We start from the raw sequence: 15,729 nt of genomic DNA on the forward strand, positions 1-15,729 counted from the left end.
AATAATCTGAATAAAAAATATCGTTTATTCTTAACTACAGTGCGCTACAACTAAACAATAACAGATATTTACACTCAATTCTCATTATAATATCTTGTATAATAGTGTCTTTAAACTCTAAGAAAAAGTATTTATAGGTAATACAATCTTTAAAATGCAATTTCTAAAATATATATATATTTTTTATCATATAACAACACGTTTAAGCTGTAAGAAACCGATATATAAAAGTTTACCATACAAAAAAGATGTGTTAGGTTGACTGATAGAGACCTCTTTTAGAGATAACTCCACCTTTCCTCACTCTATCTAACGTATTTCAAAGTGCAATTAAAAATATATTAAAAGAACATCGATCAAACGACCATTATTTCTACTTGACACATGTATAGGAACATTAAGCGTTTATTTGCATTGCGAATTTTTACCCTGTAGTTACTTTTCACATATTATTCAATGCGGATATTTCATATTCAGCGTACTGTACATATATTTTAGTCCCGCCGTTTTCTTCACGAGGCGGGAGTTCCGCCGCTCCATAAGTCTTTTCGCGGGTTTGGAGTGCCCTCTGCACACGTCCCCTATCGTCCAGTAAAGCTGTAAAGGCCATCTGCGGCTAACAGCATTACAGTAAGTTTGAGTTTCTTCATAAATTCTTCATGTTCCGTGTGTGCGTGCGTCAGAGTAGTGCGTGTGCGGGCAGTAGTCGCGGGGCGGCGCCCCCCGCGCCCGCCCCGCCGCCCTCCCCCGCGCTCTCCCACGCGACCGCCACGCCGCTCCCGTACAGCCCGAACAGTAGTTGGGAGTCGCTGCTGTACGTCACGCTGGAAATAAAGTTTTTAATGTAAGAACAACAAATAAGCTGACAGCCAACTTGATGGTAAGGTGTAATCGTCACCTATATTCATGTTCATCGTACGGTCATCATGATATCATGTGACACCCTCGTTCTTTTCTAACTTTTCTCGGAACTCAGATGAGTTGCAAGAGGGGAAGCAACTTAATAATGGACTCACTCCTCCTTCGCTGGATAAATCGTTAGCGCAGGGGGGTGTATTCCATTATGATCCATAAGAAAGAAACCTGATTAGCGGCGCGTGTTCTGCGGGCGGTATGACAGCGACGCGGCGCAGGTCCCAGGAGGAGTACAGCAGCACGCCGCCGCCTCGAAGACCGGCCACCACGCAGTTCACGCTCACGCCCTCATACGCGTTTGAGTAGCACACGCTTGTCACCAGTTCCGCTACCTTGACGCTGCCTGCATCAGTAAAACGATAGTTAAAACTATTATTTTCAAAACTTATATGTTCTTTTTTGTATTATTATATTTTTATAACTCTACATAATAATACATATAACATTTCCTCTTTACTCAACAATTCAAACTTAATACTAAACGCTATTACATACCGACGAATGAGCCGTTGACAGTGTGCACGCGTATAAGAGACTGATACTTGTCTGCATCATGTTCGTAGGAGTCTGCGCCGGTGACGTCACTGGCGGCGGCGGACGTGACGTCAGCGGCGGGGACGTGGCGACGTGCGCGCGCGGGGTCGTGCACGGAGGCCACGTCGCACAGCGTCTCGCTCACCGTCACGTGCGTCACCGGCAACATGTCGCGATTCGGTAATGTTCGGATGTACGTTAGCCTATAGAAGAACATTCAGTACATTAGTTCGAAAATTGAAACATTCTAGTGTTGGTTTTGATTTCTTATTCTGTTTAGTATATTTGCTTATAATTTTCATATATTTAGTAAATAGAAACAAAGAACAAAGAAGTATAATTATGGATAATTATTTTCATGTTTATGTATCTGTATAATTCCAAATATACCTGACAAGTGTGATCCAATTAAAAAAAGATAATATGTATGAGTTACAATCTTTAATGAATAATAACAAGAACCCTGGACGATTCACACACACCACCTAAGTATAGCTCGCATGATTAGTAGACAACTGCTATCAGTTGGTAATAATAAAACAGGCTTTAAAAAGAATAAAGCAGTTTTTGTAAATACATACATAACGTACATGGAAAACACTCAGACAGACATAAAAACAATCCTACTCATGAACACCAACGGATATATCTCACCGCCTTCGTTTCAATGGTCGCAAAATGAATGGTACGGGGCGCTTACTGGTTAAGATCCCAGAGCACGAGGCGCCCGTCGGTATCGGCGGAGGCGAGGAGTGCCGCGCGCAGGCACACGTGCAGCGCGGAGACGCGGGCGGCGTGCGCGGCCAGCGTGCGCGCGCGGCCCGACGGCTCCAGCGCCACCACGCGGCCCGAGCCGTGCCCCACGAACGCGGTCTGCGTGTCCGCTATTAATTTTTTAATAAATTTTAAAACCATTTCTATTTATGCACTTTTGCCTTTTGTTTTTGCACTTTGGACTGCCCCATCGGAGTTTAATTTTTTCCCTTGCAAGAAGTTATCCAAATTTCGAAAAAAATGGTAATCTGTTGGAGCAAGGTCCGGGAAGTACGGTGGTTGTCTTAGACATTCCAATTGAAGCTCTTCTAATTTGGTAACTGTCTGTTGTGCAGTATGTGGTCAATTGTTCTTGTTTAGCACGTCGCCACGCACGTTATCTGCGCACAACATTCGCACTCTACTACATTTACGTACATCACTTTTTTCGTCTGACAATCTAATGATAGTAGTTGAACGAACTGCCGAGACCTATCGACACTTATTTTTGCTATTACTCCAGTTACGAATACTTGTTGAAGTGATATAAATATATACATATACGTGCAAAATATATGTACACACATATACAATATATTCCGAGGTTGAGAGGAATGAAGTCAAATTAGCACGTAAAATGTAACTTGATGATTTTTGTTCAACATGTGCATACGAACGAGCGTAAAACTTCATAATACTACATAAAAATAACTTTATTTGTAAGCTAAGAATACCAAGCTTTAAAAGCTTAAATTTTTGTTATATTCAGAATATAGAAGGATAAAGACTACGTTTTATCCTGGTCAGTCTTGAGGAGAAGCTGATAGTATATAACTAGCTAAACCTGTTCATACACCTTCCTCATTAAGTTTTACCCGTAACCTATACGAACCTGGTCGAGCGGGGGCACTTGTAGTAGAAGTTCATAGGGTGCGTCACGGCGGCGCCGCAATCGCACGATGTGGTCCGCGTGCCCCCACGATACAATCGCGTACCCTCCAGCCGTACCACCGTCGCCTGCACAAACAATGCCGCAATATCGTATCATCAGTACTGGCAATTAATTAAAGCCAGTAAAACAAACTACATATTGTATACTAAATACCATGTAAGTACCATGTCATTTCACCTTATATTTTACTTTACTATTGTTATTTCGTACATACATAAGATCAATATTACAATGCGCATTTCGTCAGTTCACTATCATGTTTTAATATATATCGCCTCAACCTACAACATCTTATTACTACCTAGCAAGATCATTCAATAATTAAATTTAAAAATTCCGGTCCTTTTATTTACAAGAAAACAATTTCGTTTCTATGAAACGTTTATTATCTGTACACATGATGTTATCGCACAAAATGATCGCAAGATATTCGTAACACTATATTATTGGTCAGAATGTTAATTAATCAACACCTTATTCTGTTCTAAAATGGAAATGACTACACAATGAATGCCTGCCTGTGAAATATGGCCTATAATTCGGCCATATTAATAAGCTCCGTCGACTGGTTATCTCTAGAGTGAAATGTATGAAAAGTAAAATAATGTATCAGTATGAAAAAAAAATTGTTATGTTTCAATCTATAAATATATATCACCAAACATTTTTGAAAAAAGAACGTATCTTCAATCGGAATATATATATTTGCGTACCTTGTACTGTGAGAAGTGCGGTGGTGGCGAGCGAGAACGCAGCGGTGCGTGCGTGCGGCAGCGCGTACGCGGTGCCCCCGCCCCCCGCCGCCGCCGCCGCCCCCGCCGCCCCCGCCGCAGCTGACAAGGAGCGGCGCGCGCGGACGGCGGGGGGCGGCGCACCCGGCGACCCGCACCAGCGGCCCCACCGCGCGCCCTCCACGCCCGCCCACACGCTAGGCTGAGAACCCCAATGTTACACGTTACTCTTGCTACAGTATTATGTAGCCTGTATGTGTACATCGACACTGCTACGGATATTACGTCGCCATGGGATGTGTGAGCTATTTAGTGAGCACAATATTGACTGTCTGTACCCAGTAGAATATATTATATTTATGTATTTATTATAATACGCCATAAGCAGGTTTGGGGGATAAGATAAGGCGTGTTGTATTAAAATTTCCCAATTATACTATTTGCGTACAGTATAATTCCGAAATTTTGATGAATGAACAAATACAAAATTCAATATACTGCGATGCCTACTATACTGTCGGTCAGCGATAATCAGTTACTTGGTGGTGCTTTCGCTGATGCAGGTCAGGCGCGCGGTGCTAGTGCAGTTGGTGAGGATAGTGTAGGTGGTGCATGTGACGCAAGTAGTGCGGGTGGTGCGTGTAGTGCTGGTGGTATGGATGATGGGGTAGTACGGGTGGTGCGGATGATGAGGATATTGCGTGTTGCCAGTGGTGAGGATGCCGCCGTACGTACCTGGTGGTGTTCCCGCTGGTGCAGGTCGGGCGCGCGGTGCGGGTGCGGGTGCCGCAGCAGCTGTCGCGGCGCCTGTCCGTACGTGCGCACCATCGCCTCAGCGGCCGTCCGGTCCACCTCATCCTCCAGTGCCAGCGGGTCGAAACCATAGTACGTCTGCTCAAACAACATCAAATTATATTAGCACTATATTAAATATATTTTACAGAGCCCGTCAATACTTTAGTAGAGTTTTCAGTCACAGTTTCATTTATAATTTAAAATTGTCGAATCGAAAAAAGAACACTCGAGTGCAAATTTAATTAACTTAGAAGAGGTAAATTGTATTTAATGAATATTGACCTAAAATTATAGAATCTATTAAAACAACACTGACTAAAAAAAATATGTATAAGTACTTTTAAATGTCATATTTTTTTTATTCTACCACTCATTCGGAACGCTGACTCATCACAAGAAGAACGAGCAAAAAATTTGAGTGTTGCTCTTTTAATAAGGCATAGGCAAAATGCAGAGAGACAAAATATAACAGAGCGATATTAAATGGATAAATATGTGTGTAATGGATGTATTCGTGGTACGTACGCAGGCGGGGAAGACGTTGATGGCGTCGATGGCGGGCTGCCCGGTCTGCTTGTAGCCGAACACGAGGTCGATCCAGTGCGGCAGCGCGTCCGTGACCAGCGGCGCTTCAAGAGCCTGCCGCAGCGCCAGCGTGAACAGCCGCGCGTCCGCCGCCCACGCCGGCAGCTGCACCGCGTCCACGCCCGCGCCGCACTGCCGCACGCCCAGCGACAGCCCTGCACGCACCAGCACTCACTACACGCACTCACTACACGCCCGACACCCACGCGGCATGTCTGCCCGACCCTTAAACCCTCAGTCGGATGAATAGCTGCTTTTACACGACACGTTATTTAACGCGCGATGTTTAGCGCGAAAAAATCAGCACGTGCAATCGCGACTGATTGCACTTTACTATCTTTTGTGATAGTGCGTATGTTTAAAGTCATTTCAATTTATTTTAATTTATATTCCGCACATTTTTTATCCGAACACACATTTAAGATTTATAAATTATCAGTAGATAACTTACGTCTATGCTACATAATTAGATGTCTGCCATTTTGCAATAAATAATTAATTATTTTCAAAAGACACCAAAGGACGTAAAATAGAAGGACCTCACCGCAATGAAACTTCAATTGTTCATTGGCGTGATTACTTAAGCAACAAACAAATTTCATCTTACCCGTTAATTAGACCAAAACTGACCTTCATTGTTATAGTAAAGTTCCGGCAAATAGAACAGCTCCGGTATGAGCTCCTTGACGTCAGTGGGGGAGTCATTAGTGATAAGTCGCCACGTGGTCGCCAACGAATGAAAAGTGCGGTCTGGCATGTCGAAGTTGTTATCTGGAAATAAACTTATAATGAATGGTAAAGCTGGCCTACTAATATATATGTTGGTTGCGATATCGTAAAGTATAATCCCAAAAGCATTCCCAGAATGAGATCACTCATTATTGAGTCTTGTAATGTCGTTATAGTTTGGGAGTGCCAGGAGATCCTTCTTTGGAAATTGATTCCAAGCATTCTGGCTTTTGTTTTTTTGAATCATTTATTCGGGGTGTTAAGTCCAATAATGCATCTAGAGCTGCTCCTGGTGTGCTGCTCGTAGGTCCCGTGGTAATCAGATAAACCATTCTGTAGGTTGTTTAACTTATTTATCCACATGCTATAAAAAACGAGTGCAAATTACCCTGGTAGTTGAGGAAGAGTTCAGTGAAGGGCGGCAGTCTCACGAGGTAGTGCAGCACGCCGCCCGAGTTGGAGTACAGCGAGGCGTAGTGGTGCGGCGCCCGCGCCAGCGCACTGCACCCCGTCCGCCGCGCCGCACACAGGTCCTGCGCACCGCCACACTCGTCACCACCGCCACATTTGTCACCACCGCCACAACACCCTCCCCACCGCCACCACACCAACCAACTGCTCGCTCTATTGCTAAACTAACTGCTTGTACTGCTGTGTTCAGTTTGAAAAATAGGAGCTCTGGCAGTTTTGTCATTTGCAGTCATTTACACTATATATTTAGGCAAACACACAGACAGTGCACTGTATTTGCAGGCTCGAACAAAAATAATGTGTTTAAATAAAAATACAGAATAACAGGATATTGAAGTTTGAAATGTACTATTTTGTAACATTTAGCTAGACGAATATTTTCGACAGCAAGAGCACCAAGGGCAAGAGTAAACTAGATGAAGATTGAAGTCATTAAGTAGTCAAATGTCTTGAAAAATTTCTTGTCACCAAACAAGTACATCGCTCTATTTTGGGTTACCATTTTTCAAACTGGACCGGAAATTGGAGTATATCAGATTGTTTATAATCAATGCTGCAATGCTCAATGAAAAACCGGAAATTGGAGTATATCTGATTGTTTATAATAAATAAATAACTTTCACGTAAGAAATACTTACAGTAGATATACTTAAATCTAACGTAACGAAGTTAAATCTCATTGCTACTTACAAAGATAGATAACTCACATTGTACGTATTGATATAGTGCTGTTCACGATTCTTGTTCTGTACCCCCATAGGTTTCGTAAGGTCTCGAAATGAGGCGGGGTTGTTGAGGTCTAATATCCGCGAGGTATAGTCTGCTATCACGAACGGAAATACTGGGTACTGCATCAGATCGTTATAGGTGCGCCCGCCAAGGCCGTTCAGTCGCATCAGGTACTCCCAGTTGGTGATGTTGCCAGATCGCCATTGGGACATCGCTTCTGATAAAGTATCGGGTTCTGATCTAAAATAGAAAGAAATATTGGATTAGTTAAGTCTATAATAATATACAATATAATGACATGTGGAATACAATGTGTGGCCTGACCTACACCATCTACAGGGTAGGCCGACATTACCGTAGTCTGCGGTAGTTATACTAACGCCACCTAATAACTTCGGCAACAGCGCCCGTAAGTAAACCGAGTGATTTTTAGCGGGTAAAAATCTCACACTCCTCGTCATCCTTCTGGCGTAAGGACGGTCTTTGGAAGTTTTGTCCGCAAGGTAGGTGGTACCCAAGTAGAAAAAGGTAGCGGGCAGGTGTCAGGCAAGTATTTGGATTAGATCTTCAGTGGCAGCTGATGATGAGGTGGCAGTTGTTAATACAGGCAGGTGCGGGTGGCGGCCGACGGGGCAGGGACAGTACCTGGTGGGGACAGTACCTGGCGGGGACAGTACCTGGCGGGCAGGTGGCAGGCGGCGAGTGCGCGCAGGAAGGCGGCGCGGTCGGGCTCGGCGGGGAACGCGAGCAGGTGCGCGTGGCCGGACGACAGGAACAGCTCCACGGCGCGCTCCTGCAGGCACCAGCGCCGGGTCGCCACGCCCGCCACTCGCGCCAGTGGCCAGCTATGCGCTTCGCCCTCGCCTGGTCACATTCGATAAGCGACAGACACGTTAAATCAAGATCTTTAATGACCACAACGTTTGTTATTATCGAAACTGACACAAGATTACATTACAAACACAGAGAATTAACAACCCCTTCGATAGATCTCGCGTTCAATTCAAAAGGGGATCGAAATAACAACGGTATTAGCCGAGGTTGGAACCCTTAACGGTGTCCTCAGACTAAAGTCGTATGTGTAAGGCAGAAGCTAGTCTTCAGCCGCTCCATTGAGTCTTTCCTCGGAATGCCATCTGTACTTGCCAACAGTAAAGGCCAATTGCGACCAACAGCATTACAATAATTCAAAGAAAAAAAATACGATCATAAATATAATAAATGTATGTGTGTGTGTGAGAGACAGAGAGAGAGAGAGAAGGTATCACCGTCGGGCACGAAGTGCAGACAGCGGTCGGTGAGCAGCAGGTCGCCGTCGTTGTCCCGCGCGACGGTGACGTGCGCGGCGCGCGTGCTGTGCGCCAGCGTCTCGTGCGGCTGCAGGCGGGCGGCCGCCCCGCGCGCCCCCGCCGCGCCCCCCACCACCGCCTCCAGCGGCGCCGCGCGCGTGCTCCGCTCTGCGACGTTCACAATTAACGCGTCCTAATTAACGGCACTACAGTACACTTGCAGTTTATAATACGCTTATGTGGTGGGCTATTGTAATCCATTTAGAAGTACGTCGTCATACAAGTCTACAAGGCTTAAGGATACAACCCACAATTTTCACCCTTCAACATCATTCCTGGATCAGTTTTAAGGTATAATTATTTATTTTATGTTACTATAAATTTAAATCTTCTTTTTCTTTGTCGATTCCCGAAGACTGAGGGTCGTGACCACCAGGAATGCTTCTTCAAACTAAATTTAAATCTAAATTAAAATAAAATAGTGTTAAATAATGAAGCAGCTCACCGGCCTTGTGCTGGTGTTCAGGCTTAAGGAAGCGCGGGTGTATGCGCAGATGTGCACGACGTAGACGTACGCGCACGCGGCCCGGGCCCTCAGTTGGGTCTAGTTGCCACGACTGCGGGTAACTGCTCGGATCGTGCCACACAGCTGCCGAATATAGCAGATAATTAAGGCTATGACATCTTCCATGGAATATGACTACGGTGCGAGCCAGGATGGGGCAAGCGCTCCACCCAGGCCCGCGCCTCTCGTCCTGAGCTTAATCTAAAAGAATAAATTACCTAAGTACTAACTACAATACTTAATATCCGAAAGAAAGTTCATACTCGACAGTCTATTTCGTGGAATAGGTAGATGAGCAATATGAAGTTTTGAATAATTCGAATTATACGCACATATACAGGCTGCTATAAGGTGAAATCGTTTTGTATGAAAAAAAGTAATCGGGTTAAGACCGCGGACATAGTTTATTAGTTATATAATATTTCAGATTGAGCCCCACCCTGAGCCCATGGCAGCCTACGACCATGGGTTGGGGTACTGCATTGGTATTCTGTAAGCGTTTTAACAACTCATTTCACACAAGGTACCTACTCGTATCCATTTGCGAATATAAAGTTCCTACCGAGCTATAGGGTCTGCCTAATTTTTAAAAAAAGATACTAGTTTTACCTGTGTCGTGCTCTCGAGCGTGTGGCACTGCAGTCGCTATCGAGTTTTACAGAATACGGACGTAGAATCTCACCGCGGATTTCGCTTCGGAATTCGTAAGTGATGCTTACAGAATAGTTCTACTGACCCTGCTGGTGCGTGAGGTCCGCGACGAGACGTCGCCAGCGCTGCGAGGCGGCGGCGCGGCGCGCGAGGTCCCGCCGCAGGTGGTCGAGGAACTCCTTCCGCGCCGCGTTCTGCGCCTCCACCGCGCTGCGCGTCAAGCCCATCGCCGCCTCCGTCACCGCGCCCGACAGACCCTCCCGCCCGAACACCACCCTGCATAACCACCACACACACTACTCGCAATACATACATAACAACGGACTCAAGTGATTTATTAGTTATTATTCTTAATTATGGACTAAGAAGGGGGACGAGGAATTAAATTTGCAGTGCAACAATAATATTTGTTTACACTGTGATATAGTGATGCAAATCAGCACGTTCGATAGTAGATTGTGCCAACGTACAAGGTAGAGTAAATCAAGATGTAACAGTTAATAGACAAGTTCCACCCTACTGTGTGTATATAGCTAGTGGTAGGGGGTGCGTATTTGTCGCTCGTTACATACTCGTATATAGCTAGTGGTAGTGGGTGCGTACTTGTGGCTCGTTACATACTCGTATATAGCTAGTGGTAGTGGGTGCGTACTTGTGGCTCGTTACATACTCGTATATAGCTAGTGGTAGTGGGTGCGTACTTGTGGCTCGTTACATACTCGTATATAGGTAGTGGTAGGGGGTGCGTACTTGGCGATCGGTCCATTCTCGTTTTTTGGTAGTGGGTGGGGGTGCGTACTTGTGGCTCGTTACATACTCGTATATAGCTAGTGGTAGGGGGTGCGTACTTGCGGCTCGTTACATTCTCGTATATAGCTAGTGGTAGGGGGTGCGTACTTGTGGCTCGTTACATACTCGTATATAGGTAGTGGTAGGGGGTGCATACTTGTCGCTCGTTACATACTCGTATATAGGTAGTGGTAGGGGGTGCGTACTTGTGGCTCGTTACATACTCGTATATAGGTAGTGGTAGGGGGTGCGTACTTGCGGCTCGTTACATACTCGTATATAGCTAGTGGTAGGGGGTGCGTACTTGTGGCTCGTTACATACTCGTATATAGGTAGTGGTAGGGGGTGCGTACTTGCGGCTCGTTACATTCTCGTATATAGCTAGTGGTAGGGGGTGCGTACTTGTGGCTCGTTACATACTCGTATATAGGTAGTGGTAGGGGGTGCGTACTTGTGGCTCGTTACATACTCGTATATAGCTAGTGATAGGGGGTGCGTACTTGTGGTTCGTTACATACTCGTATATAGGTAGTGGTAGGGGGTGCGTACTTGTGGCTCGTTACATACTCGTATATAGCTAGTGGTAGGGGGTGTGTATTTGTCGCTCGTTACATACTCGTATATAACTAGTGATAGTGGGTGCGTACTTGTGGTTCGTTACATACTCGTATATAGGTAGTGGTAGGGGGTGCGTACTTGTGGCTCGTTACATACTCGTATATAGGTAGTGGTAGGGGGTGCGTACTTGCGGCTCGTTACATTCTCGTATATAGCTAGTGGTAGGGGGTGCGTACTTGTGGCTCGTTACATACTCGTATATAGGTAGTGGTAGGGGGTGCGTACTTGTGGCTCGTTACATACTCGTATATAGCTAGTGGTAGTGGGTGCGTACTTGTGGCTCGTTACATACTCGTATATAGGTAGTGGTAGGGGGTGCGTACTTGGCGACGGCGGGCCGGTGCCGGGCGGCGGCGCGCGCCCAGCGGTCGCGGTCGTGCCGCAGCAGCGCGGCCGCCTCGGGCAGCAGCGCGTCGCTGGGCAGCCGCGCGGGCAGCCCCGCCTGCGTGCTGACGGCCCAGCCGCGCGCCCAGTCCGTGATGGCCAGCTCCACCGTCGCCGCGCCCGCCGCGGCCGCCGCGTGCATGTGCTGCAGCATCGTCAGCAGGTACACCGCCAGCTGTCCACGTATACGATAAGATACTGCAGTGGTGGTATTTGCTGGCAAGAATTCTTAGGCGTTGGAATAGTGCTTGTGTCTGAGTACATTTATATCACTCCCTTCTCAATATACGACTTAACTTAGAAGTTAATAAATAGTCATGTATCTCATTATCATATAAACTAATGTAGTTCAATTACTACACCTGTATACTCTCTACCTATAGATACTACTGGAACAAATAAATTAAATAGCAACTTTCAGTAAAAGATTGACATGAATGTAGGGAAAGAGAAAGCAGAAGAAAAAAAAGGATGGGTGGATTGTGTGGAAGACGGTATCATCTTCCACTCAATGCAATTGTGTATAACGTTTAAATATAAAATGAGACGACAATGAATAAAAAGAGAGTAAGTTCAGGTATGACAGCCATCAGTGGATGAGTCTGCTGTGACGCACACAATTTGGTTGATTGAGTGTGGACTTGTGCTTACTTGTGAATATTTGGTGTATTGAAGGGAAAATGGTATGTGTCGCCCACACATTTTATGATTTTATATGGATGCAGAACGGTGTAAAATGCTAACGGCTGTACGGTGAAGTACCGTATAAGTATGGCTACGATGATGACTTCATCACAATATATAATATACACACTATAGTAATGAGATGGTAACCGTCGCGCTACAAGACCAGAGTGTGCGGGTACCTTGCGCATGGCGGAGGGGTCCGGCGGGGTGAGCAGTCGCGGCACGTGCGGGGGCGCGGCGTACAGCGCGCGCAGCAGCGCCGGCTGCAGCGGACGCACGGCCGGCGCGCCGCTGGCCGCCCACCAGAACAGCTCCTGCAGCGGCGACACCCACTCACCCACCGCGCCGCTGCCCACCCACCACTTGGGACGCGGGGCGCTCGCGCCCGTGCCGCTCACCGCTGCAAACATTAATATTAATCACACAATTACTAGTGGTCGCTAAGTGATAGAAAGTCGAATATCATTAGTTTAACATTCAAGACCATAGACAAATTATATTAAAGACGAATAACATAAATCTCTAGTTTTTTGACTACCGTTTTTAACAATAAATAAAAGAGTTATGTGTATGAGTTCAATATATGGTAGTATATAATTTTTATTACGTAATGTACTTTTTAAGCATCATTAAAAAAATATATAAGCCTACTGCATATTTAATACTCCACCGTCTGCGCAATTTTCGTAAAAAATACATAAAGTTTTTACGTCACGCATTAAAATGTAGATTAGATATGCGGTGCATTGATGGAAACAACAAAAGAGATACAAAAATTAAAAAAAAATCGCGTCCTATGAAAGCGGGGGGCGCGACCAGGAAGCCGACGGCGCGGGGGAGGTGTGGCGGTACTGACCTTGCAGCAGCGTGGCCAGCAGGCGGTGCACGAGCGCGGCGTGCGCGGGCGAGGGCAGCGCGGCGCGCGGGGGGGGCGCGACCAGGAAGCCGACGGCGCGGGGGAGGTGTGGCGGTACTGACCTTGCAGCAGCGTGGCCAGCAGGCGGTGCACGAGCGCGGCGTGCGCGGGCGAGGGCAGCGCGGCGCGCGGGGGGCGCGACCAGGAAGCCGACGGCGCGGGGGAGGTGTGGCGGTACTGACCTTGCAGCAGCGTGGCCAGCAGGCGGTGCACGAGCGCGGCGTGCGCGGGCGAGGGCAGCGCGGCGCGCGGGGGGGCGCGTCGAGGAAGACCACGCCGCTGGTCAGCTGTCGCGGAAGAGACGGTGCAGCAGCGTGGCCAGCAGGCGGTGCACGAGCGCGGCGTGCTCGGTCGAGCGCAGCGCTGCGCGCGGGTCGCCCGCGACAAGGAAGCCGACGGCGCGGGGGAGGTGTGGCGGTACTGACCATGCAGCAGCGTGGCCAGCAGGCGGTGCACGAGCGCGGCGTGCGCGGGCGAGGGCAGCGCGGCGCGCGGGGGCGCGACTAGGAAGCCGACGGCGCGGGGGAGGTGTGGCGGTACTAACCTTGCAGCAGCGTGGCCAGCAGGCGGTGCACGAGCGCGGCGTGCGCGGGCGAGGGCAGCGCGGCGCGCGGGGGGCGCGACTAGGAAGCCGACGGCGCGGGGGAGGTGTGGCGGTACTGACCTTGCAGCAGCGTGGCCAGCAGGCGGTGCACGAGCGCGGCGTGCGCGGGCGAGGGCAGCGCGGCGCGCGGGGGGGCGCGACCAGGAAGCCGACGGCGCGGGGGAGGTGTGGCGGTACTGACCTTGCAGCAGCGTGGCCAGCAGGCGGTGCACGAGCGCGGCGTGCGCGGGCGAGGGCAGCGCGGCGCGCGGGGGGGGGCGCGACCAGGAAGCCGACGGCGCGGGGGAGGTATGGCGGTACTGACCTTGCAGCAGCGTGGCCAGCAGGCGGTGCACGAGCGCGGCGTGCGCGGGCGAGGGCAGCGCGGCGCGCGGGGGGGGCGCGACCAGGAAGCCGACGGCGCGGGGGAGGTGTGGCGGTACTGACCTTGCAGCAGCGTGGCCAGCAGGCGGTGCACGAGCGCGGCGTGCGCGGGCGAGGGCAGCGCGGCGCGCGGGGGGGGCGCGACCAGGAAGCCGACGGCGCGGGGGAGGTGTGGCGGTACTGACCTTGCAGCAGCGTGGCCAGCAGGCGGTGCACGAGCGCGGCGTGCGCGGGCGAGGGCAGCGCGGCGCGCGGGGGGCGCGACTAGGAAGCCGACGGCGCGGGGGAGGTGTGGCGGTACTGACCTTGCAGCAGCGTGGCCAGCAGGCGGTGCACGAGCGCGGCGTGCGCGGGCGAGGGCAGCGCGGCGCGCGGGGGGGGCGCGACCAGGAAGCCGACGGCGCGTGTGACGGCGCCCGCGTGCCGCGCCGCCAGCTCCGCGCGCTCGCTGCGGGACGCGCCCTCCGCCCCGCGGGACACCGCCGTTGACAACACTAACACCACAATCAATACATGCATAAATTGGAAAAATGCTCTTTGAATGTTAATAAATAAAGAAGACGCTCCGTCTGTAATCTTAATAAATATGATGTAATACTGGTATATACATAATCAGTTGTTGAAAGAGACATTATATATCCCAATTCTAGTGTTGGCAGTATTCCGAACGTCGATCGTTACATGACAAACCTGCTAGGATATTAACCTATTCGGACATTATAGAATACAAGGCACTTACCGGTAGTGAAATAATTGGAGTATTTAGTATGCGTGTTGTACGAAGAGTGTAGCCGCTCTTCTAAATAATCCAGCTGAGCATTGAACATTGAGATCTGAGCATCCCGTGCCGCTACCCGTACCCTCGTCCCCGCTTCATCTTCATCGGCGGTCATCTCCACGTAGGTGAGCATGTGATGGATATCCACGATTGTCTGTGAATATGTGTAAAATTGGTAAGTAACAACATCTCAACTGTTCACATATCGTATCCTCGTTCTCATAGTTTTTTGAGCGAAGGGCGAAGCGCGGGACGATCTTAGAGATCAAATTTGCACTCTCACATCAAAATTTCATCGAAGGTCGACCATCGGGCCTCCATCTTTTACCACACAAAAAAAAATCCGATCAATCAAGGTCGAGTTTTTAAGAATAAACGTGTGCTCAAGATGTGACCTTACCTTATTACAGGGCTATTCTGTAAGCACCACTTAAGAAATCAAAAGCAAAATCCGCGGTGAGATTATGTATGAGATGAGTGAAATGAGTTGATAAAACGCTTACAGAATACCAATGCTGGTGTGTAAACAACACACCGGTAACAAACGTAGTCTAAACAAAAATGAGCACGTACTTGCGGCGCGTGGTGCGCGGCGAGCAGCCTGCGTGCGAGGTGCGCCAGCAGCGCGTGCAGCGACCGCAGCGCCGGGGACACGCCGCGCCGCGCCGCCGCGCGCACCGCACGCACTATCGCCTCCGCGGCGCACACCTCGCTCAGCAAACGCGCACTCGCCTGCACAAATACACAGTCCGAATGCATCATATCAAGTCCTCAGGAATGCGGGTACTACGGTTTCACACGACGTGTAGTTCGAAATACTAGTCACGTGAATATGACCGTTCTCACATTTCGGCACAATTATATACAATTACATAGAAAATTTTAAAAATG

At 48.8% G+C, this 15,729-nt stretch overlaps 1 protein-coding gene across 1 annotated transcript in view; it reads right to left on the reverse strand.

The window, feature by feature from the left end:
* Nucleotides 1-320: 320 nt before the first annotated feature.
* Nucleotides 321-15,729, reverse strand: part of LOC131844698 (uncharacterized) — a 51,884-nt gene continuing 36,475 nt past the window's right edge. The window contains exons 41-63 of the mRNA XM_059193639.1: nucleotides 15,412-15,570; nucleotides 14,800-14,992; nucleotides 14,362-14,554; nucleotides 13,156-14,324; nucleotides 13,034-13,114; nucleotides 12,357-12,577; nucleotides 11,430-11,665; nucleotides 9,785-9,975; nucleotides 8,989-9,132; nucleotides 8,439-8,651; nucleotides 7,872-8,058; nucleotides 7,173-7,434; nucleotides 6,383-6,527; nucleotides 5,896-6,036; nucleotides 5,206-5,420; nucleotides 4,621-4,776; nucleotides 3,868-4,087; nucleotides 3,095-3,219; nucleotides 2,583-2,603; nucleotides 2,150-2,334; nucleotides 1,411-1,652; nucleotides 1,084-1,258; nucleotides 321-824 (exon numbers count right to left, since the gene is read on the reverse strand). Coding sequence (XP_059049622.1) covers nucleotides 680-824; nucleotides 1,084-1,258; nucleotides 1,411-1,652; nucleotides 2,150-2,334; nucleotides 2,583-2,603; nucleotides 3,095-3,219; nucleotides 3,868-4,087; nucleotides 4,621-4,776; nucleotides 5,206-5,420; nucleotides 5,896-6,036; nucleotides 6,383-6,527; nucleotides 7,173-7,434; nucleotides 7,872-8,058; nucleotides 8,439-8,651; nucleotides 8,989-9,132; nucleotides 9,785-9,975; nucleotides 11,430-11,665; nucleotides 12,357-12,577; nucleotides 13,034-13,114; nucleotides 13,156-14,324; nucleotides 14,362-14,554; nucleotides 14,800-14,992; nucleotides 15,412-15,570 — 5,019 coding nt within the window. The 3' untranslated portion in view covers nucleotides 321-679. The remainder of the gene's footprint in view (nucleotides 825-1,083; nucleotides 1,259-1,410; nucleotides 1,653-2,149; nucleotides 2,335-2,582; nucleotides 2,604-3,094; nucleotides 3,220-3,867; nucleotides 4,088-4,620; nucleotides 4,777-5,205; nucleotides 5,421-5,895; nucleotides 6,037-6,382; nucleotides 6,528-7,172; nucleotides 7,435-7,871; nucleotides 8,059-8,438; nucleotides 8,652-8,988; nucleotides 9,133-9,784; nucleotides 9,976-11,429; nucleotides 11,666-12,356; nucleotides 12,578-13,033; nucleotides 13,115-13,155; nucleotides 14,325-14,361; nucleotides 14,555-14,799; nucleotides 14,993-15,411; nucleotides 15,571-15,729) is intronic.

This window comes from Achroia grisella, unplaced genomic scaffold (genome assembly GCF_030625045.1).
Source record: "Achroia grisella isolate CSIRO2021 unplaced genomic scaffold, CSIRO_AGI_Agris_v1 utg4116, whole genome shotgun sequence".
NCBI classification, from domain to species: Eukaryota; Metazoa; Arthropoda; class Insecta; order Lepidoptera; family Pyralidae; genus Achroia; species Achroia grisella.